Source organism: Eurypyga helias, unplaced genomic scaffold (genome assembly GCF_000690775.1).
Source record: "Eurypyga helias isolate BGI_N326 unplaced genomic scaffold, ASM69077v1 scaffold18919, whole genome shotgun sequence".
NCBI classification, from domain to species: Eukaryota; Metazoa; Chordata; class Aves; order Eurypygiformes; family Eurypygidae; genus Eurypyga; species Eurypyga helias.
This window is the reverse complement of record NW_010274164.1, coordinates 45,986-73,041: the sequence shown is the minus strand read 5'-3', so window position 1 is coordinate 73,041 and position 27,056 is coordinate 45,986. Positions and strand designations below refer to the sequence as shown.

The following is a 27,056-nucleotide window of genomic DNA, read 5'->3' as shown; positions in this document are numbered from 1 at the left end:
TGGAAAAGACACTTTCATTACCAGCCAGTATTTTAGGAAATTATAGTTTGTCAAAAAAAAACCCCAAAACCACACCACAAAACCAAAACATCATGATATATTGAGGTAAAATATCTTCTAGTCTTGCTCAGTTCCAAGCTGGGTTTTTTTTAAATTTTTTTATGTGCCTAGAGCTTGGTATTATTATAGAGAGTGACTTCTGAGTGATGAAGAAAAGAGCAAAGTTCTTCAGGAAGGGGAAATCTTTCTGATAGCTCTGGGGAGAGTGGGGTATGGGAATGTTTTACAAAATTTATTCTGAAAAGCTTGCATTTGGTCTGGCCATAACAGTGAACAAGAGACTGAGGCCCTTGACGTACACAGAGGCCAGTTTCCAGCATGATGCTATGTTCGGACGCAGAATACTGCGTGTGCTCCTTATGCTTGAAGCTGGCCTCACCAAGGTAGAGCCCAAGCAAATGCACTGCTTGTTGGTGACCTTCTTGAGGAAGAGAGGGATAGAGAAGCTTTCACTGAATGTTTACAACTATGGGCCACCACTCTCTTTAGCTGGAATTTTGGCAGCAGGGCTGTCTTCATCCTTTTTACTGTATCAGTGAAACTCAGTCTACGCTAGGGCAGCACTGGGCAGGTGAAGTGAGGGGATTCCCCATGCGCCTTCTCATCTTCATGGGGCAGTGGAACATCCATCCTGTTGCTCCTGAAGTTAAGGAAAGGGTCTTCCCATGTGAATACATCCAACCTGGGATGCAGTCAGCCGCATGCTGGCTGCAGTCCTCTCCAGTCTAGCTGGACGTGAGCCAGCTCTAGCTGAGAAGCCAAGTGTTAGCAAAACATGGTCACGCACTGTAATGTCTGCACGGATTCTGGACTGAAAATGGCTTAGGGCACAAGAACCAAAGCATGATGGCACAGATAGGCCTCGTCAGAGTACAGCACATCGCTCATCAGGCCACTCACCCTCCTCAGGGCCTCTCTGTACTTGTTAGTCACAAAACAATGCATAATAATAATTAGTCTTAGTCTAGGGACCCATTATATCCCAGTCTTTCTAACCATATTTTTAGCTCAGAAGGGATGTATGGGGTCAGAATAAAGGTTCAAGGAGCACAGTCTCCTATCTCTGGTAGGAGCTAAGATAGATAAGAGAGAAGTATGAGGCAAGTAAAAGCACACAGTGATACTTCTCCCAGTACCCTCTTGCTTCTGTCACTCAGCGGCCCAGAGATTCCTCGAGCTGGAAATTGCACCTATATCTGGTGTTCAGTGCTCCTTGATGGGCTTCTTTTCCGTCAGTTTTGCTTTTTGTTTTTTTGACATTATTTGATGTTTTGTCCTCTACAGTACACTGTGCCAATGAGTTCCATAATTCATTCTGCTTTGAATGATGATGAGCTGCCTTTGGGGTTTCCTTAACCTCCTGACTTACCATTTCATTTGATGCTCCTGATTCTGTCTGATGAGGTGTAGGAACTGGGGTCGCACACATCAGTGGTCTGGGAAATTTTCACACGCTGAGCACAAACCTGTTGTCTTTTACATCCAAGTAGACAGAACACTTGATAGTCACACTCATTTCCCAGAAATACTTATGATTAAAACCAAACAGCACCACCACCAAACTTTAACACACACATCTCATTTCCCTGAAAAGAGAGAAATTAGCATGTGTTGTAGCTGCTTTCATAGATTACATGCCAGGGAACATAATGCATGCTACAGAAATTAGTATAGACAAAAATAATCACATCTGCTTTTTATTTGTAACTGCAGTGAAGGCTTGGAAAAATTTGTCCCAGAATTCAGCATGAAGAGAGCCAAGCCTTCAGCATAGCTCTCCTCTTGCAAACAGCTAAGTGGCAAGGCCTCGGCTCTCCAGGAATCGAGGCTCAAAGCCATGGTGCCTATCAGCAAAATGAGTTCACGCAGAGCAAGGAAGTACAGAGCTTTGCATCTTTCAGCATTGTCTTTCAAATCCAGTTTATACCACAGCACACTGGAAGCCATTTCTACTTTTGAACTGAAGAAATACACAAGCACGGACATTAAACCTTCCAGAGCCAGAAGGAGGAAAGAGCGGTGGAATGCCCCTGAAGTCATTGCAAAGGCTGTCCTCAGTGCCTACTGCTCTCCTGCCTCGGTGGTCCAGCAATCCACCTGGCTCTTCTGTACCTGGCAGTCTGATCTACTTAAAGCTAAATGCACACTGCACACGTGTGCATTTTTAGGAACGCGAATAGTTGCAATCTTTCCCACTTTATCATTTTTAAACCAACAGGAAACTGTGGCAAACTCGAGATTAGTAAAATTTTAATACCTATAGCTCAACTTTTAACAGCTCTGTAACAACAGTTCTTTCTGTGGTACAGAACGTGTCTTAATGCTCCCAGAAAAGGTATCAAATATTGCATCAGGCAAAATCCAGATAGTCAAAATTAACACCTGGTGCCAAATAACTGTTTTGAGAGCACACATGTTTTAATATTCAATTTGAGTAGAAAAGCTTACACCCTTCAGAGGAGATCCATTATACTCTCCATGGATTAGAATGATATACAGCATTTAGAGAGCTACATATGTGCCCTTTGCAAGGCTACGCTGCATATCCCAGGGCATTTGAGGCGTCACACGATGAAGTTAACCCTGAGCCTATCTTTGCTGGGTAATGGCCTACACCTGCCAGACATCTAGGGAAAAAAATAACAATATGATACTTAGATGGGATTGCTTTTAGAAGGCCTCTCATTTTTGCAGAAGATATTTCAACATGCAGACAGTAACATTTGTAATTCAATCCTGCTGACTAGCAGAACTGAGCATCAGAATGATTTTTAAAAGAAGCTGTTGCATGCTGTTTTTTAACTCAAGTTATTACAGTCTTAATTTGCCATTTTATGCATAAATGAACCTAGAGTCAAGTCTTCTTACTTAGCATTAATACTTGCTGATGGCAATGAAAGAATATTTAAATTAATTCTTTTAATGTTCATGGACGTAAGTGATCACTAACTTCCAGCATAAAGAATATATTAATTAACATATTAATTAATTAACTGTTGTCTGTTATCTTCATCTTCTTCCAAGCCCACATACTTTTTTGGTTTTTTCTTAAACAGAGGGAGGTCAATACTGTGTTTGCTTTGAGAAGGATGTCTGGGGTTGTAGTTACTGATAATGAATGTGATTCTCAGGGGGGTTATTTTTAAGAACATCAGAAGAGCCACATGTGTTTAAATGAAGGGTCCATCTAGTGCAGTCCTCTGTCTCCAGCAGTGGTAACAAGTGGATGCCTAGAGACCCAGGCAACATACATAAACCCTTCTGCTTCAAGCCTCCAACTATTTTCCATTCTGGGGATTTCCTGAGCTATTAGGTTTTGTCTCTTTAGCTCTTTCCATATATGTGCGCAGTTTCTCTTTGAACATGTATTCCTCTTGTATTTACATCCTTCGGCAAGGAGTCATCACATAGTGCTAGGAAGTCTTACTCCTTTGTTTGCTTTGAACCTGACTCTCACTTTCGTCTTTTGATGGTTTAGTACTTTTATTAGAAGAGAGTAAATGGTCAGTCTCTACCCCCATATGATTTTGTATGCCTTTTTCATAGTATTTCCACACCTACTCTACTCAGTCGTTGGTTACAGCCTTTTGATCATATTTGTTACCCCTCCCTGAACCTCTTCCCATTTTAACTTACTCTTTTTGTTATGAGTCAACCAGAACTGCACAGAGAATTAGAGGTTCAGGCAAGCCATGACCTTGTATGACATCAGAATGTTTTCTGATTTGTTCTCTAATCCTTTTCTAATCATTCTTAAGTTTACTTGGTTTTGGGGGGTTTGGGGTTTGTTTTTTTTTTTTGACTGCTGCTGAGCAGTGAGATGATGTTTTCATGGAACTATCTATCATATACCACTTTAAATTCATCTTCTTTGTTGTATTTCACTTGCCATTTTATTGCCTTGACATGCTGTCTTGTAAAGTCTTTCTGCCATCCTTCATAGTCTGTCCTCATCCTTATCACCTTGAACACCTACAGATCATCAGAAAACTTTGTCACTGGAAAGCTCAACCGCTTCTCTAACTCATTTATGGGTGTGCTGAACAGTACGGATCCCAGCACAGACGCCTTGCAGAACACCTCTGGTGACTTCTCCCTATTGCAAGGACTGATCATTTACTGCTAACATCTGTTTGTTCTTTTTCAGTCAATTATTTATCTGTGCAAGACCTTCCCTCTCTCCTAACTGCTTGAGTGCAGGCACATAGATACACTTTCATTTCTCATGCTCTGGAGAACTTAGTTATTAATTAATTATTAAAATGTAAAAAACCCCACACCACCACTCACCCCACAAAAAAGTCCAAACCAGCACTTTATAGTCTTTGTAAAGAGAAATCCTTCTGTAGTACTTAACCATTTCCATTGAAGAAGTAGCCCCTGTATGGTGTTGTGTCCACGGTAGATTAAAGCCACACTGTATGCATACCAGACCAGTCCCAAGCAATAAAATCCAGAGGTTTCTGAGAACAACACTGGAGTCCTAAGTAGCCTCTTCTTCCTGCTGTAGAAGCTGTCTTCAGATTGCCTTTTTCTTCAGGATTATGTTGGATAAGGGTAAGATAAAATTTCAAGGACTGAGCTGATGCATGCAAAACCCGCAGCTATATAGACCAAAAAGAGCATTTTTGCATCTAGTGTCTGTTACAGCAGCACTGTAGGCTGGTAGATTAGTTCTAAGCAAACTCCAAACTCTTATTCCATAGTCCTAAATGAGTTAGGAAGTGTAATTTGAGCTCCCTGCATGTCATGAGGTCAAAGTCTGTTTGCTTGGGCTTTGAGCAGGTGATTTGACTATCAGCCTCAGTAAAATAAAGGTCGGTCAGTGTTTAAAGTATCGAATAATTCTTCCAAGATTTCTAGGGATGGGATCCAAATTTGTATGTATAGCTCTGAGGTTGCAACACAGATGTGTTTAAAGGGTTAACACTGTGGCTCAATCAGAAAGAATGCTTGGCAATAAGAGGAAGCCTGGATTAATGATAGAAAAGAATTCTTAGCATTTTATAGCAGTGGGTATTCGAGATGAGACACGGCTAATGATCAACTAAAAAGGTATTTGCAGCTGTGGTGCTACCTCTCCCCATAATGTCAACATTAATCAAGCTTTTTCATGCAGCTTTGCAGTCCATTCTATTTTTCATTGTCCTGAGTATAAAAACAGAGCTCATGCCCTAATACATTGAGTCAGAGACCATACTTCTGTGTCACTGAAAATGATCAGACTTTATTGATTTCTAAAAGCTGCGCTTTCTGTACCATGAAACAAACCCATAGCAAAGTCTTTAACAAGGCCAGTTTCATTTTAAAGGAAAAAAAACCCCTTTTTTACCCCCAAACTGTAAGTACCTCTGGGATGTGAAGCACTTCTTGCCATGAATTAACTGCTCATATATTTTATTTAAGTCTTGAATTACAGCAAAACATCAGCTGTAATTACAGCATCTCTAAGTCTAGTTTTGGAGTCAGCCATCTTGCTGAAAGACCTTGGCAATGCGAAAAGCCAGTGAAATCGTGTAAGTCAATGTCCTAGCTGTTCTGATGCTGCCTTCGGCGTCAGAAGAAAAGCTTCATTATAGTGAAAAATTAAACATTTGACATACAAGTTGTTTCCAGAATGGCTTCAGCCTTTTTAAATAATGAACCCCATTGAATCTCAACTTCTCAGCAAATGTTGATTATCTAAATTCCTTAAGTAAACTACACGTGATGCAGCTTTTGAAACATGAACGTGATCTTCCCTCATGTAAACAATCCTCTGCCTTTGTTGCCTGATGCTATCACGCTTGGGCACACATCCTTCTGGCTTGCAGACCCAAGCCTATAAAATCTCGCTATCTAATATCCACCCCAATCTGCAGATGCTTTATGCTTGTGCTTAACAACCATGACTCATCCCATTAAAGTCAACAAAGTTACAGTAGTAAAGTTAAGCGTGTGTTTGCAGGAATGGGCACAAATTCTCAGAAGTATTTAGGTAACTCAAGATGCAGAGATGACTAGTGGGGGAATTTCATACTGGTGTGACTAATCTCCCTAAGATCATCTAAAATCAAGAGAGAGAGAGAGCGAGGGCTCTTGCAAAGGGGCTTCAGGACAACTAAATTAGGCTTCTGTTTTGGAACATCTGCCAGAGAAGCTTCCATCTCTCCCTGTCATTTAAGAGGTGCTTTAAGTACTCTGTCCTGGATACATGGGTCCTGCAGAAATCAGTAGGAGCTACATCTCGAGGTGTCCAGCCTCTTGCAAAGAGCCTGTCTGTAGCAGTAGCCACCCTGCCAGCTCTGGGAATCGAGGACCATGTACCTGTAGCTCTGTAGAGCTACTCACAGCGCAACCAGCGCCTGCCATAGCTTTGCACTGTGATGACCCCCTGTGCATCAAGACCAGGCACTATTGACACACGATAAAGTTTACTTGTCAAACTGACTATTGACACACGATAAAGTTTACTAGTCAAACTGAAGGACCAAAGTGAAAATAAACGGATATTTCTTTAAGTTTTGAAGGACTGGAGTTTAAGATTCTTTTTAAATAGATGTGGTAGGTAAAATTCTCCTTTCTTAAATGTACTGGGCTGACTAAAATGACCCATCTTCATTTTTTTACGGTTGGTTTATAAATACTTGAAATTAAAGGACTAGAAAACATGCAATGGTTCCTTCATATTTTAATAAAGACGATGTATTTTGAGGATGCTCCAACAGCCATGATTTTGCTGTGTTAAATAAAGTAGATTTTATAGCGCTTTAATCAGATCATGATGGAACATTATGCAAAATATTATGCAATGTAATGCAAAGTAATTAATGCAAGCAGAGAAGTGATAGGAACGTGAGAGTGCTGAGGAGCATGCATTTGTGTCACACACTGCCTGCTGATTTTCCCAGTTTTCTTTCTTTCTTAGATAGTGGTTTCCCGTTCAGAACCCACAGCTCCACATGTCAGCTTTCAACTAGACTCCCACCCCGTCTCTCCCCAAGTTGTTGTCGAGAACTCATTAGCAGATGATGGCTATACCCTGGTAGTGACTGGGAAAAAGGTGAGTGGTTCATAATCTAATCCTTCTGTGCAACTGTATAAACCCACTCTCAGAGCAGCAACTTTCCGTAAGAGCAACTGTTCTCTCTGCTGCTTTATGCTCTGCATCCTCGCAGCCTTGCCGTTCCCTTGGGAACATTGTAGGGACAAGTTTCCTCCAAGATTTTTTTTCGCCCCCCTACTAAACAAACCAACAGCCTAATATTGAGAAATGTTTAAATAATGTAAGAGCTGTGATATAAACCAACAAAGGCCAGGAAATGCAAATTTTAAGGCTGAAACCCTGTCCTTAATTCAAGTGTCTGCAAAGAAAAAACACACAATGGCTTAAGGAAAGAATGGTGCTCAGTTTCCTGGCTTTTGTTGGTTTGTGTCATGACATTATAACTTTTTAAAGAGGGGAGTACGTACAAGAACTACGTGGGAGTGTTTAAAATTGGGAGTCAGTGTTCATAGTAAGGTTTGAAGATCGCTTTAGCATGTACTCTACAAAGGGTTAATAGAAGATGAAGAGCTGTCATAAATACACTATTGTCATAAGTAGATACGCGTTGTAGAATGGCTTTAAAACATCAGCAGATAATATTACAGATAATCCTAAACCATAATCGTAAGCAATAATTTCACCTCTTGAGTTCTGTAAGAATTTACAGAAATACGTCAGCCATCCGTAAAGAAGGTTATTAATCATTTACATTTATAAAAGTAATCTTCAAGAAAATGTCCAAAATAAGTTTAAGGAAGGTACTGAACTGTTATGACGTATGACGTACTTATACAGCAATGTAATTATGTAGTAACTTTAATATTTTGACTAAAAATAATTCCTGCTTATTTAGAGTGACTATTATTGTAGCTATCCTGATATTTTAAGTAATATAAATTTTAATTGATATTTTATACGATATAGGTTTTTTGATTGCAGGTGTTAAAAAACAAGTACATGGGCAGTCACACGCTTTAAGCATGTCACAGTTATAAATGTCACAGTTATTAGTACAGCCTTGCCAAATTCGAAATAGCCATCATGCCTACTTTTACAAATGTATGAACTAAGGCATACTGAGATACGATGTTTTTTCCAAGAACTAGTGCAGAATTGGGAGGAGCACAGTGCTGTTTTTCCATCAGCAAAAAATGCTATCTTGCTGTAAACACCAGATGCTGGTAGTAACGGTATATGACATTAAGATGCCTTTAGGGTTTCTCCCAAGCGAATTTAAAATCATGTCAGTTAAATTACTTATAAGATCCTATAATTACTGAGCTCAAGAGAAGTCGAACCGCAGCTTGCACATCTGAAATCTGAGTAGCACCACAGAGCATTGCATAAATAGAGACTCTCCTTGCCGCTTAGCGCATGTATTAAAAGGATCTTTCCATCGACAGATAACGAAGATCCCGCTGACGGGGCCGGGCTGCCATCACTTCGGGTCCTGCAGCCAGTGCCTGCAGGCACCTCCCTTCATGCGGTGTGGCTGGTGCAGCCAGCAGTGCCTCAGGTCTCCCGAGTGCCCCAGCGGCACCTGGACCCAGGAGACCTGCTTGCCTAGGGTCTATGAGGTAAAACGGTGGATTTCTCATATTTACCTCTGAGGGAAGAACGCGGTCTGCACTTCTTGGGTGTTTTCTGTGTATTTTTATGCAGTTATGGTAAATGAAGTGTCTGCTGTCCTCGACTTCGCCTGAGGCTCGGTGTCCATAACGCCTCTGGCTGGGTGCACGCACTTCCCTTGCGTGCTGCGGGCTCGGTGCTCACAGTGGGCAGGTCTGTCTGATCATCCTGGCTCGCCACGGAAGAGCCTCAGCCCTCAAAATCGCTTGTGGTGGGGAAACAACGTGGGTTTAAGCCCATTAGGCACAAAGGAGGAGGTGGAGGAAAGCACTTCTCACCCACAGCTGCCACAGCCTGACCCAACACAGGAGGTCTCCAGCCCCCGCTCCTCACCCGTCCCCATGCTGGCTCCACCACTGGAGGAAAGGGTGGTGTTTTCCTGTGGGGAAAAATCCCTCTCTCCTCCTACCTACACTCTTTGACAGAGCTGTCAACCAAAACACCACCCTGGGGGAGAGGTTCTTTTCCTAACGTCCCTCCCTGGCTCCTTGTTCCCAATGGGTCCACTTGCCACTGAGGGGGACAAGGCTGTAGCTGCACCCGGGATGGAGACAGCTGGCGGCTGCTGCCAGCTGGCCAGAGACCATCATGGGTGTGTGAGGACAAAACCACACGGACAAACAGAGAGCCGCACTGGCGTGTTCATGTTTTAATTTAGCTATGGTTAACGCCAGATTCGTACTGGCTGGCTGAATGTGTAACCGAATCATCCCGTATGAAGTGTGACATAGTGTGAAGGCAGAGGTTTGTAGGGTAGTTAACGGGCTAGAAAGCTGAGGGAAGGACAAGCATAAAACTTTCTGGTAGCACTTATACCCATTTACTTTTGTTAGTGCATTTAAACTACACCGTGCAGCCTTTATGGACATGCAGCTTATGAACAAAGATGGAAATCTGACAGGCTAGACTCTCAGAGAGAAAGGGAGGCAAAAGGCATTTTAAAATGAATAATGTATTTCTTTCAATGAGGCAGGTGATTTCACATGCAACAACTTTTTAAAGAGTAGACAGGCAAAACTGCTAATAATCTAAAAGCAAATACAGAAACATGGGTTTGCAGGGTTTCTTTTTCTTTTCCACGTTCACCTTTCAGATACACAACTTAGGACTAACACAGGTAAAGTACAGTGAACAATCAGTGAAGCGTTATAGGACCCAAACCCAAAATGGATGGAAAGAGGAGGGGGGGTGTGTCTTGCATTCTGTTGCCATTTAACTTTGGACAAAGGAGACATAAAAAAATTGCTAACGCAGAATGTGAATAGTTTACTTTCTCTTTATGCAAGAACACATTTATTTTAAAAAGGCTGTATTAGACGAGGAGTTGTCCTTTCTGGACTTAGTTTGTATGAGACTATGAATCACCAAGGGATACACTGAGAATTAGGCCTGATACATTTTCAGACCCCTCTGCAAGCCCAAGCTACTCACCTTTCCTGCACAGCTTGTTTTGTCTTTCCTAGAGCTCAAGCACAAGTCACATCCCTTACTGTTGTCTTCTTGGCAGAACTTTCCAGCCGTGGCTGTATATTGCAATGCCTCCAAAATGTTTCTAAGGCTCTGAACTGCTTAGTTGCTGATTTTCAGAGATGCTGAGCTCACGTAGCCCTCTTTAATTTCAATTACGAGCCTGCGCACTCGGCAGTTTTAAGAACCAAGCACCTGGAGCCCGTGCAGAGATGCTGAGATGGAGAGGTGCATCCCCAAGGCCACCTCCGCGGTCCCTATGAAGTCGCTGGGAGGACTTATCCAGGGGAGTGTGCCTTGGACATGGGGCAGTGGGAGCCAGCTGCTCCCCTTCCCCATCTGATTCAGCCCTCCTAGCTCAGCGCAAGCCCAGGCTACCCCTGTAATGAATATGGATCTGTGGCACTGATGGATCTTAAAGTGAATCTCGAATTACTGCATGCCCACGTTGGTCAAAGTTGCTTCTAGAAGGCTTGTAAGGAAAAAAATGCAGCTGAGTACTTAAATCCCTTTGGATTGCTAGCTGTTAAGACAGATTTCATGCTCTACTGGACCATGACATTTAACATTATTACTGAAAAAAATATAAAACAGATTATTCATCATCTTCTGATCGGTCTTTAAACCCATATGCATAAAATACGAGAAAAAAGCTTGTTTTGTTCCTAGCAAATAGAGGATGACCTGCTTTGCATAGTATCTGAAATTCAGTCTGACACCCCCCCATATTTTGCAGCTTTCAGAGGGACAGATTGCTTGAGATATGTCATATGATCACTGTAACCTGAGGGGAACACAGAGCTTCTCCGAGGGTCTGGTTTAGTAGATGTTAGCTAGCCAAGTCTTCCACAAAGTTTTTCCAGGTTATTACACAGAGTTGTGCACAATGGAAAAAAAAAAAAAAAAGATATTTTCCCCTTGGGTGGGATGGCAGAGAAGAAACTCAGCGTTTTCTCGTGGAGTCCTGCAGATCCTTCGTCTCTCTGCCCTGCTTCAAGCACTTTTCCTTGGAGCTGTGGGTGGCAGGGAGCAGACCCACACTCCAGCTCTGCCCAGGCATCATCCCCCCTGCTACCAACAGCCTGGTGGGGCTGGCACCGGGACATATCCCCCCCACTGCCCGGCTCCCACCCCACACCTCGGCCCCGTACTCCACTCCCATCCATCCAGGGGTGTTTTGTCAGCCTGGACAAGCAGTGCGAGGGGAAAGCCAGGGAACTCAGAGTCTCCTCGGAGATGACTTGGTGCTGGAACAAATTGCAGGCATCTGCGGGCGGCGTTCAGGTCGCACTGAAAGGTGAACGGCGTGAAAGAAGAAATAAATTGGTCTCCCTTTCGATTCTTTGTTGTGGTTAAAAACCTGACACGGTTTGTTGTTGTTTTTGAAGTCAGTCATTTAATCTGGCTTTTGTCTCAGGCATGTCAAGAACATCAGGTCCTCTGCTGCCTGTTTAGGTTGGAGCTTTTGCTGGAAATTTCACATGTGGCCTGTACATGTTCTTGCCTCTTAATTAAAATGAATGGGCTGTTGAAACTTTAATAAATAGATACTTTCTTTCAACAATTTATAAAGTATGTGAGTGGATATTAGCGTAATGGCTGTCAACATAAACAACAGGAAAGCACAATGCTTTACATTTTTCCAAAAAGGAAAAAAAGTTAACTTTCTGTCCCTTAACCCAGAGTCCAGAGAGCAGCGGGGACAAGCAGAATGGCAGGACTTGCTCCATATTACCATTGGAGTTTCCTTGCTATAGAGAGCTTTTGAATCTTGAATTTCATAGCATTTATAACTGATTTGGGTTTGGCTTATTTTCTGTTACTACTTGCACAGTGTAAGCGCACAGAATATGCCTAGTATACCTCACTTCAAAGTCCAGGAGGTTCACTATCCATTCCTGTTGAGTCTCCCCAGAACAAGTCTGGGAAGCCACATTTGACTTTCAGAGGTTTCATCATACAGAACATACGGAATTAAAATAAAGACATGAATAAAAACGCTCTGAGAGAATTTCTGCAGGACTTAAATACAGAAGTTTAAGATTTGGTTTCTTTTTGCTGTCTGTTTAGAAGGTCTTGCCTCCTAAATTTGCTGGCAGAATGTAGTAAATACTTTTACTCTCCCTCAATTAAGGCACATGGGCTGCTATCACAAGTCTCTTTTGGCAGATAAGATCACTCATAACAAGTTAAGTGCCTTTGTTCTTTATTCTGTATGGCTTTATGAAGCCTGATTTCAACGCCCTTATTTTGCTAACTTATGGATTACATTTCACACTCTTCAAATGCCACACGTCAGTGCCTTATTGTACAAAACATCGAGACATCCTGTACCCCCGCAGAGCAATTTCAGTTTCTGCTGGCGTTTTGTTACTCCAAAAATAGATAGTGTGCTGAGATATTAAGTAGAGTGAAAAACTAGGATCTGAAGTCAATCCAGATTTTGAAGGAAAAAAACCCCAAAGAAACAAGGGAAAGTTAAACTTGAGAATAGCACAGACTCCACAGGATACAGCACTGCTCTGCGCTCTTAGCCACAATGTTGTGTGTCAGGGGGCTGTGCGAGCATCACTCCTTTTTCATAGGATTTGTGCGAAAGTACTGTTCCTGCATAGGTTCCCTCTTCTTTGCTCACTGAGAGCTGATTCAAAGCTCATTAAAATGGGAAAGGTTCCTACTGGCTTCGGTGCATTTTAGATCAGACTCTTTGTCTGGTTTCTAATGGGGGCAATAAATTTCCCCGTATAGAATATATGGTATAATTCTTTTGAAGTGTTCTTCAGCTGCCTTTCTATCTACAATAGTTCATTTGTGAGAGTCTTGAAGTATAGCTACAAGAGAGTTGAAAAGAAATGTGCCGTCTTAGTGGATTTCCAGATGAAATGATAGCCAAGTATCTCTCAAACACTTTCCTTTCAGCTTGAAAATGAAGTCGGGTCCTTTGAAAGGCACAGCTGTATTGCATTTTAGGGGAAAAATTACTATCACTAAAGCATTAACTCTAAGAAATTTAGGCACTTTGACCACAAGTAAAAATTCAGTCATTCATTTTCTGTTGTTTGTCCACTGGTACTGGTATGTTTGCAGAATTATACGGCATTGTTAAAAGTCACCATAAACCCTGAACCAATGTCTTTTTATTCTTAACTGGCAGTACTGACCAGTACTTTTACTGAGTTTTGTAAGCCTTCTATACTGTTCCTACATTTTTCCCACCATTGTTATATTTTACAGGACAATTTACAATATACAGAAAAAAAAGCATTTCCTTTGTAGATTGTCTCTGTGTTTCTGAAGGGTAGTTTATTTTTAACTCGGAATTAGAGGTGACCAAATGTGAAAGATTTAAGGAAAGAATAGCAGAAGTCGCGTTAACTTTATCACAGCCAAAGCGATATTGGATTATGGTGTCTTTGAAGCTACTTCACTCTGAATCTGACTTTTATCAAGCTGACAAAAAAATGGTCATTTTGGGGCTCTTTTGTGTTCAGCATTCAGCTTCTAACAAAATAAGTACATTGTATGTTTAACATGCCAGAAATAAGATGTGAAAGACAAGAACGGCAGGATTTAAAAGACTATTACAGTGCACAGCTTGTTCAGTGCCCCTAAACACTATCCTTCAGAGCTTTCTAGTACAGGTTTTGTTATTTATTGCTACTGTCAGAGAAAGCTCATAATGTGACAAATGAAAGGTGAAGAACAATTAAGATGAATGGTAGGACATAGTCTGCCAGAAGAAATGCTTTTCTAAAATTATTCCTTTGCACGTTCTTTAACTCCATTTGAAGTTCAAGAAAACCTAATGTAACTAACACAATATTTTTTTTTTAACAGATTCTCCCGAGCAGCGCTCCCTTAGAAGGCAGGACAAAACTGACACTCTGTGGATGGGACTTTGGATTCAGCAAAAATAATAGATTTGAGTTAAAAAATACGGTAGTCCACATCGGAGGACAAATTTGTGCTCTGGAAGCAAAATCTAGCAACAAAAACAAGTAAGAAACCTAAAATACAGATTTCCTTTGGTACAGATGTTCTTTGTGTGGTATGGATTTTTTTACGATACAAACATCTAGTCTGTAAGTGTCATCTCCGATTCTGAAATTTCAAACAGGAAAAAAAATCCCTTGGTTTGATAAGCTCCCCAATAAAAAAGTGCTCAAAATGGAGATCAAATAAATCTAGTTAATGCCAATAGCTCCTGCAGCAGCTTTTTCTGGTTTGTCTGTGTAATGCTGTTCCACATCTGTGGGAGCTGGCAGGAACGAAGCTAATCAAAGGTTTGGAAAGGGGGAAGGTTCCTTTGGCCAAGATCCTGCTGGGCTCAGTCATGTCACCTCCATCCTCCTGATCTGTGAAGCAACTGGGGAGACATGTGAGAAGATGCAGGTATTTTGTCATCCAGAGGCTTATGACCCTCAGCTGCACCTCTCCTCCTCCTCCGAATTAGTGTCTGAGACAGTGGGATAATGGCTCAAGTTTAAGAGAGAGGTCATTCTGGTTTTTATCTTGAAGAAATAGGTAGTTCAATGAACATCCTCACTCAGTTCAAAGTGTATGGCTATCTACTACCAAAGCTATGTGCAAATCACGGCACGGCTTCCCTATTCATATATATAGCAGCAAAACGTTCACCCCCGACAGTATTGAGTGCTCTCCTAACTTCTGTTCTGAACAGTCTTAATGCAAACAGAACGATTTAAGGAGACTAGCTCATACATGAGACTGTGTAAATAAAATGTAATACGTTGACACATGCTGCCCCAAAAGTTCAAGTTTAGTTTTCGGTAATATGTAAATTTATCCAACAAACTTGTGTATATGATGGATTTTTTCTAATCCTGCTGTCTGCCACAATTTGGCACTAAAGGGAAATTCCAAAAACCAACTCAGCCATTGAATGGGAGGTATTTGTTTTCTCTAACATGCTTCTTGTTTTCTGAAATTCATTTGATATACTAAAATTATTTTCTCTGGCCAAGTATAAACACAACAGTGTTTGTATTTAGTATTGAAGAAGATGAACATGGTTCTTTTAGCTGTTAGTTCTGAAATGTCTCTGGTGCACATAGATTGATGACTTGTTCAGTGTGGATCCTCCAATATTATGAGTTTGAAGTGTTCTATTTTAATACAAAAAATTAAGAGACAGGAAAAAAAATGTCATCCCATCTTTTTTTTTGTTTGTTTTCCAAAGGCTGGAATGCACGGTTCCTGCTGTAAAAAGTCCAAGTTTTAATATATCCAGTAGTGTTTCTGTTGGACATGGCAAAACACTATTCAGTACATTTTCGTATGTGGTAAGCATTATGATTAAAACTTTATTGTCAAAATTATCTTCAATATTAACTGGAAGGAGACTCCTCGAGTCAAATCCAGGATGGTAATTCTATATTCCTGTTTGTTTATTAATACTTCATGGAAATACTAATAAATGCGTTAAGATTCTTCCTTACCTTATTTTGAAAATAATTTAACATCCACTGTTTTTATTTTTACCTCCCCTCAGAATCCTGTAATAACAAGTATCTCTCCCACCTATGGCCCCAAATCTGGAGGAACATTGCTAACTGTTGCTGGAAAATACCTAAACAGTGGAAAATCCAGAAGGATTTTTGTTGGTGAGAAACCATGCACCTTGAAGAGGTAATATAGTTACTAAAAAGTGATGCCTTTAATATTGAAATGGCTTCATTAAAATGTTTTGGAGTCAAAAACCACTGCAAACATGCATTGCTCGCCTTCCTCGTGTTACATATTGGAGATGTGATACTGCAATAAGCATTCACTTCTGGATTACATCCTGAGTTTAGGATGTCTGAAAGGTTCCTAGAAGGGACTACAGTTCCCTAAAAGACTTGTTTATTCTGTAATGCCTTCATTAACCTCATTAAAAGGTTGCATGGAAAAGTAGCAAATCAATTTCTAATGGACTAGAAACTGCCCATTTCCCATCATTTTTGTCACCCTGACTCCCACACACTCAGCCCTCTCTCTTGTATTAGCAAGAGCTGCTGTTCATGTGGCAGCTCCCAGTGAGCATCCAGTGGGTGAAGCCTGCCATTCCCTACTGGTTTGCTCGGTGGAAACCTCACCAGTGTGGGAATGTGTATCCTGTGCAGAGGAGCAGCTATTTCTGCCATACTGTCAGTAAACAGCCTCCAAACCAGAGGCAGCATCCGTTTGGGACTTTTCCTGGTAGCTTTGAAGATTAAGCCAGAATTTCTTCTGGCTCTGCACTGGATCCAGTAGCTCAGTCAAGAGTCTTGACATGCTCTCTGTGGGAATGCCTTCAGTCCCAGGATGAATATAAATGATAAATATCAAGCATAGATTCTCTGCTATGGGCTGACAACCGTTCTGAATTTGGTAGCCATTCTACCATGGTGCAAATCCTGCTTGGTCCTGTTTTCAGATATAGCAGGGTGGCTCCAGAATCGTCACCTCTGCGGCCAAGGGCAGAATCTGGACCACTCACTGTGTTCCAGGAACAGGATGTCTAGCGATTCCTCTATATTTTGAGTCTCCCCTAATGATTATGGAAAGTCGTAGTGGTGAAACATCTCACTTGCGGAGAACGTGGGGAAGCGGTAGCCTGTTCGTTAACATCACACTCAAAGTCAGGAGAGCTAAATTATATTCTTTGCTGCTAAATGATTTATTGTATGCTCTTGATCAAAACAGCTAAGTCTGACTAAATCAGGAAAGGGATTTAGGTATTCAAGTCTGATATTTAATCACTACCAATATCTTCAGCACTTCTGTTCAGTGGCTACTTAATAGCTTAGGGTGGCATTTATTGATGTCATCATCTCAGCTGGTCAATTAATGGACAAATACATAAAGCTTTTGGAAATTATTAATCTGATCCACTTGAGACATCTGCTGTGGGGGTGAGACGACAGCCAGCTCAGAGGCAGACATCTGCTTTGAGCAGGTGGACCTCTGGGTGTCAAACTGTAGTTGGGGCTTATGCAGGAAGCGTCTCTTGCACCCTCCTTCTCACCAGCCAAGTTGTCTGTAGACCTATGCCCAGGCCTTAGCCAGTTTCTCAGGGCAGGTGTTTCTCTACCTAAAGTGGCAGCTTTCCCCAGTTCTGGGGGCAGGTACATCAAGGGTTTATTTTTTCCTTTAAAAGATGGTAAAAAGCTTCCAGATATATAGGAGCAAATCACTAACCCCTACAGGACACAGTGAACCTTACCTTCCTAGAAAGCTTTGGAAGTGGCAGCGAATGCCCCTTTTGTCTAAATTGGAGACACATCCTTTGAGAATGGCCTCACTTGGAGAGCTGCTGGATGTGGTTGGGCCCAAATTACTGAAACCAGCTGGTAGAGTGACATTTGTTTCTCTGATTAGTTGTTACCCTTGCTTCTGACGTGCACTGGTCCCTGTGGCCACATTTCATGTGCTTCAAGCTTCAGGATCCTTCTCCCCTCCACGGCCCGCACAGCCACTGAGCTCAGTGTCGGAGGAGGACTTCCAGGGGCAAGCATGAGAGAGCAAGGGAAAGGTGAATATCCCAGGGGCTCTGCTTCTGTGCTGAATTCAGCCAGCTTTTCCTGAATTTTCACCTTCTCCTCTATTCTCCATGCCCTCTGCCTGCTCCTCAGCAGCCCCTGGAGTCAGCAGGCGACCTCAGGGCAGCACGCCTCTGACATGCTGGTACATCCCCCACCAGCACCTTTCTTGAGGTGTTTAGCACAGGGTAAATCCTGTGGTTTGGAAAGAGACGCATGTTTTCTCTAGGTTACAGAAGACCAAGTCGTTCTCCTTACACCTGGAGCGTGCTGTCATTTTCCAGGCTGGAAGCTGCCTTTGCAGGGTGCAGGGGCTGTCACTGGGGAAACATATTCCAGCAGTCGAGGTGCAAGTCAACCAAACTGAGATGAATCTTCAGCTTAAGCAGTGATGTGGCTGTTGTTGCAATACAGTCATCCAGCGTGGGAATCAGTGACAACTTTTCCCAAGTGGATCCTTAGGTGGGGTTGGGAATCAGTAAATGACAGTGTTTTAAGCCGAGTATATGTTGACAAGCAATCCTTTTTCTGTCCTTCCAGCGTATCAGTGAGCACTGTGGAGTGCTACACGCCGGCACAACGAATTCCCCAGGAATATCGTGTGAGGGTGGGAATCGATGAAGCTGTTCGAGATGCGAGCGGTCATTTCATGTACAGAGAAGACCCCGTTGTTTTAAAAATTCATCCGGCCAAATCTTTTCTTAGGTGAGTAGAAGTTTCTTATGGAAATAAGAAAAGTAAGACATGAAAGAAGAATGGCTATGCTGCGCAGCAATCTATCAAAAGAAATTGCATTTTTATCTCTATCTGCCATGCCAATTGCTTCTATTATGGTGCAGTTGCAGAGGGCAGATCATTTCCTTTCAGAGGGGAAGGAGAAGGGGGAAGGGCACCTCTTTTCTTTATGTGATTTTACTCCTGGCTGCTGCTGAGCGTACCTGGGATGTCCTGCTGAGATACCTACTGTTAAGTGGGTCTCCTATACTGTGCCTGGACATTGCACTGATTAGTGAGGGAAATCATTTAATGTGGCAAGTCAGCGGTACTCAGGAGAGCAAATGGATTTTAAAATAGTCTAAATCCAGCGCTACATAAATATTATGAATATATATGTACAGTAGTATGTGTGCGTTTTTAAGTGACGTATTTATGGTCTCAGTAGCTCTAATCCAAGCCATCTGCCTTTGCCAAAGAAATGTCAGCAGTAAAAAAGACACCTTTTTCAGCACCACTGAAAGCCGTAAGTTAAGTAAGTTGGCAAATGCTAAGTATAAATATACACCCTCCTTTAAAATGTGCACATTTGTTTTATATCCTGGCATACCACAATTTTAAAAATTATTTTTCTTTTCTTGTATTTGATTAGTTGTTACAGCAAGTGTACAATTTGTTTCCCAGAAAAAATAGTCTCACTGCTCAGAGCTATGTATTTGCATTCACCCCATATATCCCTAATTCTGGTTTTATGTTGTCATTTACTCTAAAATATAATTTGTAATTAAGATTATCATAGCAGATGTATCATTATCGTACTCATCTTCATCTTATCTTTTTTTTTTTCCTTTAATTTTTCCTAGTGGTGGAAGTACAATCACAGCTCAGGGAATCAACTTGAACTCAGTGTGCTTTCCTCAGATGGTGATTACTGTACCTAAACTGGGAATGAACTTCTCTGTGGTGAGTCAGTCTTGGAGAAGACAATCTGTTATCTTGTCATCTTCGTCTGGTGAATGACACAGAATTCTCAGTCAAAATACTTTGATTTTTTGACTTGAAACTTTGGGGCTTCCACCGACATTTTGGTGTTTCTGCACAGGCTGTTTCCACTGCACAGGCAAAACTCAGCAGCAAATTTGAAATTATCTGGGGGTAGAAAAACAGTTTCCAATGAGCCTCTTCCAAAGGAATAAGACTTTTACAATATCTGACAACAAATTTTTTGTATTGAATTTAACAATGCAAATCCAGTAACTAAACACAGAACAATGCAGTACAGGTGTATTGGATTACATGGCAAGTTCAAGTGCTACTGTAATAGGCAGGAAATACACTCAAATGGTGAGTGGATATAAAAGGAACATGAAACAAGCACGAAAGAAAAAAGAAAAGTAAATATGTAAAATCAAAAGTAAGTATTATTTTGAAGAATTTCTGATTGCCAAATTATCTACTGGGGCAAATCTAACTTTACAAGTTCAGCAACTAAGTTTTACAGGAGGTTTGGGGCATTTGCAGTTGGGTACCTCTGCATGAACAGAAGGTTATTCAGGGATCTAAGTCCTCTTTTGTCACCTGAGCTGCTAATACAGTGTCTAAATCTAAAGAAGTTGTTCAGACATGACCATGTGATCTACTTTAATTTTTATAAGGCACAGATGAGACTTATTGTCTAGTTGTACTGGAACTGTTACCTGTGAGCTTTTGCCTACACATTTGTCTTGCACCTCCAACATTTTCTTGTCCTATAAGGTCTGTTTAGCCTCACTGAAGCTAAATTGACCTACACTCTTTATGACATGCTACATTACTGCTCATATTCTAAGTTTATTTCTAATGATCATCATCCACTATTTCCTGTACTGAATTCTGAGACCTGCGTTTGCTCAAGGCATTTTAAATGGTATGTCTGCAAATTTGCAGTCTTTTATAGCTTCAAGGTCATAATATTCTTCATGATCCTAATTTGTATAATATTATGAGTGTCAGGACCTGAATTTGAGCTGGATGTAATCGTGGCTTTGTAATTTAATGGGTTCAGATTTTAGTCTGAAAATCTGCAACAAAACACAGTGTTCAATGTTATCAAAAAAGACACTTCACACATGAGTTGAAAAGCAAAACATTTCAGTGGAATCAACCAACTCAAAATTTATTAGGTTTTGAGTAATGTGGGCATAATTATTTCTAAGTACAAAAGATTTCCAAAGAAAATATCATTGCTGAAATCAGCTCTTTAGATTTTGCTTTGTGCAGATTCGAGCAGTCTTTCTTTTGAAGAAAGATCGTTCTCTGTTCCCTTGTAAGAATATGCAACATTGCTTCTCTTCAGACTCTGATTCTGCATACCTTAGTTGTCAAATGTTTGGGTCTTCCTCAGAATTTGAACAGATTTGAAAGGATCTGAATTTTTAAAGAACTAAATCCACTATCCAGAAGTGACTGGCAACCGCAGGCAATGAACAGTGTAGACTTTACTGTTTCCCCAGATCTTGGGGGAGGAGCCTTTCCGTTAAGTAGTGTTTTGCTGCCATCCTGTCTTTTAACCTGCTATTGAAAAAAGACATAGGTGTAGACAGCCAGAGTTATCTCCGTTATTCTTTTACTTCTCATACCATGCAGTGTGTGTGATATTTGCCAACACACGAGAAGGGGCAGGTCTGACCCTCCTTTTCTATAAAGATATCTGTCCCCTACCACTGCTGATCTCTAAGAATCTGCCCCAGTGTAAAAGCAGCTGTACACAAGTTCATTTTTCCTGCACAAAGGGTGGAATATAACTTCAAACGGATTGCAATATGGTGTGTTTTATACTTTGCACTGCCCAAGCAATATATTTTACTGTGTTGAAGTTAAAGGCTTCTGGCATTCAGTGGCTTTCCCTGCCTCTGTGGCAGCCCAGCTCTGCTTGCCATTTGTTCTGCCACTAGTCTTCACCTTGCGCTTATTTCTCAAGGAAGGATATTAGGTCTCAGGGAGAAGGGGAAGATTTATAAGTGGCAAAACAAGGCTGCACTATGTAACTGAGGAAATTGCTGGTGGAGGATGCTTATGGCTTCAGCCTGCCCCATCCTGCGCTGGATGAGCGATATGCCAAAAAAACCCCAGATTTTCATCCAGTCATTACAAAAATAAAGAACCATGAGGAACTATTTCCAGCAGGGATACAGAGCACTGCAATGACTAGCTATCCCATTCATAGAGGAGAAAACAGGTTGTGGTCCTGAATAGACCAAACCCAGATAAACAGTACAATCTAAACCAAAATGATCAAGAAGGCCTATAGCTGAGGTTATATATCTTTTTGCTTCCTTAGTTCAGGAGAGGAGAGTGAACAGAGACATTTTTTTTAAATTCTTATTTAAGCCCTTTTTCTTTTCAAGTCTTCTCTCACCGGCCTCCTCCAAGAAAGCTGCTTTTGTCAGCATTCAGAAACTCTGGCTCTTGGGAAAACCAAAGCCATCACTGAAACACATCCCAAAGCATCAAAGGCAAGTACAGCTGGGAGGGACCACAAAGACCTAGCCTGGCCCGCTTCCCTGCGGCAGGAGCAAACGTACCCAGACCACTGCCTGACAGATATTTGTCTAGGCTGTTATTAAAGCTCTTTGTGAAAGAAATTTCACAACCTTGCTTAAACAAGCTTTGGAAAGAGCTGCCCTACCTGCTTACCTAGTGGTTTGGAAAGACTTCTTTCTAATAATTAACCCAAATCCTAGCTGCTAATTAGCTATCTTCTTGTTTAACCCTCAGTGGACAAAACCAACAGATTACCAGACTCTCCTGCTAATTTTACATATTTGCACTACATCATGATTCAGCCTTCTCTTTTCCAGTTAAACCAAACCAAACCGCTCCAAATTCTCCCAGTAAGTGCTGTTTCACAGAGCTCTGCTCATTTTTTCTGCCACCTCGCAGACCCTCTCCATTTGCTTAAAAACTGGTGGTGCCTGATTTAAAATTTCTGTCAGCCATCTGTCCTCTGATCCTTAATTCGCTCCCTCAGCCTTATCTGTGGCCTAGAGCCCTGACGGGGGTGCAGTCAGAGTGGAGGGTCACTTTTGTAAGCAGCAGGAGCTGTTGGGGATGCTCTGCATCCCAAAGCCTCAGGGAGCAGAGGCAGCTGATGTGCCCCAGGGTGTTTGCTCTTCTCCACCTGTTTCTTTCTATCCAGGTGGAAGATATGAGTGGTTCCACTGGTAAAAGACCTTTTCTGGAACAACTCCCCATAACAAATGCAACTTCACCGAGACTGAAAAGTTTTGGGGACAGTATGCCAGCCCCCTAAAAAAGAAACATTTAAATTGAGCTTTTCAGCTTTCATGTTTGAAATTCAGTATTTCTGAAACTTTTTGTTCTATAAGGCAAAAATGCCTTGCTTCATCATTTTTTTATTTCATATTTATTTAAATTTCCTTAAAATTATTCAATACTGTGTTCACACTAGTTGTGTTTATGTTACATTCTATGTTAACACTATCAAAATAATACATTTTGCCTTCTTTGAATTTGGTATTTCAACGAGTGAAAAAAATGTTCCGGAGTTATTGAACCATATGTTTCAATACTTGCAGTGTGTTTCTTTTTAATTCCTCTTTAATGAGTTCTTTTGATCATTTGTTCTGACTAGGAACAAAAAATACGAAGTTAGGCGGTACAGCATAACTTCCTGATGGCTCTAGATAGTGCATAAGGGTACGATCCCTCTCACTTCTGCTCCCATGCCCAGTTCCTGTGTGAGGTGCCTGAGGAGGGAAGTAGCTCATTCCTTCCTTTCACTTTGCATTGTGCCTGTAAAAAAGCTCTGCACAGTTTGGAATGGTGTTTGAGCAGGAGCCTGTTTACAAAATGTGTCTTCTAACCTCGGCTATAAACTGTGCTAGGTGATTCTTCTGCTTCTGGAGCACCTGAGGTCATTATTTTCTCTTTGATAGCCTGTACTTTGCATTGATTCCCCAATAGTGAACATATGGTCGTTTGGGGATCCTTTGCAGAAGCATTTTTAATATTCCGTCCATTAACTAATTTGGATATATATATTCCCAGTGCTTGATCTCTTCTAACCATGAATGTCCCAAGATACACAAGGTTGCAAAATTAGGGAGAAGCACCTTTTAATGCATGACCTTCAAGAACTGACCCTGTAGCTGTGCTAGATCATCTCTTTCCACAGACTTTTAATTATCTCTTTAGTAAGTAGTGACTGGAATGATTTTTAGTATGTCTTAATTACTCCCTGCTAGATGCCATTTTCTGCTGTATTACGAGAATTTTAAAATACCCTAAAATTCCTTCCATGTGTACAAGGATGTGAACAATCCATACTCGTAATAGTCATCAAAATGCTAGTGTCTACCTTAGATTTATTAATGATAGAAGAGATTCCCTAGAAACTGTGGATGGTGAGCATGTGATTATTAAATATATTCCTGACTACCTATCCAAGGACACTCAGGGTTGGATCCTCTGTCTCTGTTGACTCTCTGGCATAAAGCTGCCACACAAACCCAGCCAGGAGTTTAAAGGGGAACCGTTGACCTATCTGTATCAAATCTGCATCTCATGCACATCTCCTCCAAAGAAAGAGTGCAGCAGAGTGGGTCAGGGAAAAGCCCATGCTGTGAAATCCTCGGGATGCCGGGAGTGTGGTGCTAGCAGGGACATCGACCATCCCAAACCTTCAAGATACCCTGCTTGGTCCTTCTGAATGGGCCTTCCTCAAGTCACACCTGAATTCTCATCTCTTCCTGTTGAGAAACCATCCTTTGGCAAAGACAGTTGGAGAGTCTCCAGGTCTGTCTTTAACCTCGTTCATCTTTCATTCCTCACTGGATCTCCAAAAGTTTACTTTTTTTGAAAAGACAAATTGGCCATTTTCTCCCGTCTGACTGCTACAGATCCTGTAATACACATCCAACTGCCCCTCTTTTATCTGGGTCAGCTGCTGGGAGACCTCTGGAGCTCTGAGATCCTCCCTCATACTCTTCCTGTTGTTCTATCAGATGAAAAAAAAATTGAATTGGGCACCAAAGTTCAGATTCTGTAGGTCAGGTTTGAATTAATTGCCTCAAGGGTCATATTTTACAAATGAAACAAGAATACATACCTTTAAGTGATGCGTCATATGCATTGTGCAATGGATTATGATTCCCTTTGGGGTATAGTATTTACTTATGCTTGTGAAATGCTCCATAATTTTTACATCTTTTCTTCCTTTTTATCTTCAGATGTAGATTGTAGTCACAAGAAGAATGTAGGCTCAGCTTTTAAAGTGAATGTATTCTGAAGCCTAATTAAATAAAAGTTAAAGGTGCTGGGTGATAGGCAGTATCTTAATTGAGAAGGCAATAGATTGAATTAGGGTTTTTTTCTTATAGATCCTCAATCCAATATTTCTTGAAAACTAAACCGTCATATTCTTCAATTGCTAAAACCAATTTCAAGGTAAAAATGTCATGTCAAATAATGTACCAATAAGGGCATTGCAAATAAGATTTTTCTTGACCTTACCAATCAGTCACATTGCATCCCCTCCAAAGAGTATTATTAGATTTTTATCATTTTCTGAAAGCTTCCTCTTCAGAGACCAGCCTGATAAAGTAAAGTATCTGATTCTAATAGATAGCCACAAACAAAGTTATGAATACCACTGCTATTCATTTAAGGGACATCACTACTCTACAGTAGATAAAAAGTCTAATGAATTTACATTAATCAAAAGTATAATGATTACCTGGGACCTATTTGGTTTTATAATTATATATATAGCTTAGCAATCCCTTTTTAGAATCGACACAATATGATAGATATCTTTACAAATATTTATGTATTATGGAAAACTATCAAAGGCTCAATCATCCTTTATACTAATGATACATCTTATTATTACCATACTGATTCAAATTAATTTCTAGATCCATGTGATATAACAAAGCCTGACATCAGTGGTGTAACAAGGTATTCAAAAGAAGAACAGTCTAATACTGTGCAAGCAAATGGAGCAAAATTCTGCTGTGTCTTGTGTCCCACAGATTACCTTGTTGTCATGGAGGATGCACAAATATTTCTGATTTTCTGCTAGGAATTTAAATGGGCTGTTAGTTGCACGGGTGCAAGTCCCACAAGCATCACAGAGAGCTGCACCAAGTTACTTAGATGCATGTCAGACTCCCAGCTCACAGACACGCAACCCTTGTAGTAGAGCTCTAAAACTCTAGTGCTCAGTTTCAGAGCTTTGAAAATGTTTCCCTTGGCAGGTTCGAGATTTCACAATGTTATGCATAGAAACATGAATTGCTGTGGTGATAAGAAAAAGTGCTGATTTGTAGATCGCTGATTTAATCCCACTTTTTCAGCCACTGTCAGTATATAACTGATATATCTTGAACCGTTATGTCACTGATTTGAAACAGCAAAATTACATTGCATTAATTTAGCATATTAGAGACAAATGTTAACTAATTTCACAGCTCCTTCAGGCAGCATTTTATAATGAGAAGTAATTTAATTTGAAAAACAAAACAGAAAAATATATATTTTTTGGCCTTCTCTAGATGCACAAAGGTGTTCAGCAGCACTGTCGGTTTTCCAGGGAAATTTCTTGTAGAACAGGTGTAATTTTTATGATGACTAGCAGCTAAGCCCCATTCTTACCGGGGCACATGTCAGCCACTCTATTTCTATTTAAAAACAAAAGTGTAATCTCTGCTGTTAGGGCACACTGTACAGGGAACTACTTAGAGAAGGTTCATACAGTTGGAAGAGAAACACCGGGGAACTGAAGCAACCCTGTTTGTGCCAGAAGTCCTTCGACCACATCCACAGCAGGCAGCATGAGAGGGAGGCACAGAGAAGGGAGTACGTGGTACTGTCACAAGCAAGTCACTCTGCGGTCTGCGTGATGCTGCCCAGCACCCACCATGCCTCCCATCGATGCTTGTAGATGTGCTGCTGACATTATAATCAAGTTAGTCATGTAGAAGCCTTCACAGGCAAGAGAGAGAAGTTGACCCTTCTAGAGCACCGTTAATCTAATTAAAGCTGTTGTCTAAAATGGATCAGATGAATCCCACTGTAGAGGAGCCTGTTTCCCTCTGTTGACTATAAAGGCAGTTTAGAGTACTAACTCCAATGCAGGTGTCTGGATACAGGCTGGATGAATTCCATCTGCAAGGATGCCTATTATCCCTGCAAACTGCCTAAACTCTGCGTCCTGTCAGGCTGCCTGCAAATCCCCTGTCCTTGCTTGCCACACAGCAATCCTTTTAGGAAAGACCTGGGTCTATCTTCTCTGTCTCATGAGCCCTGTGTCAAGGCGGTATGGGATAGAGGGAAGCACCCTGGCCAGACATTTCACACGGGATCACCCTCCCCAGGGCACAGAGCATGGTCTCCTGGAGCGTGGGGTGCACCAGCAGCTTTCCCCCAGGATGCACCTCCGGAGCAGGCCCTCAGTGAGGAATGTCAGTGAGGGGCAAGCGGTGGCTTCATGCCTGTTGTCAGGCAGTTCCTGCACTGCAACAAGGGGCAAACATCTCGTACCTGCCCGTCTAGGTACGGGGTGAAGCACGTCACGCAGTCAACACTCCCAGGAGGGACTCACATGACACCTGTGTACCTACCTAAGCCCCAAA

The 27,056-nt window shown here is 41.4% G+C and overlaps 1 protein-coding gene across 1 annotated transcript in view; it reads left to right on the top strand.

Annotated features, from left to right (window-relative positions):
• MET (MET proto-oncogene, receptor tyrosine kinase) overlaps positions 1–27,056 on the top strand; it is a 68,173-nt gene that overhangs the window by 19,778 nt on the left and 21,339 nt on the right. The window contains exons 3-9 of the mRNA XM_010159735.1: positions 6,968–7,102; positions 8,491–8,664; positions 14,021–14,181; positions 15,384–15,486; positions 15,696–15,832; positions 18,247–18,411; positions 19,284–19,383. Of these exons, the coding sequence (XP_010158037.1) occupies positions 6,968–7,102; positions 8,491–8,664; positions 14,021–14,181; positions 15,384–15,486; positions 15,696–15,832; positions 18,247–18,411; positions 19,284–19,383 (975 nt within the window). The remainder of the gene's footprint in view (positions 1–6,967; positions 7,103–8,490; positions 8,665–14,020; positions 14,182–15,383; positions 15,487–15,695; positions 15,833–18,246; positions 18,412–19,283; positions 19,384–27,056) is intronic.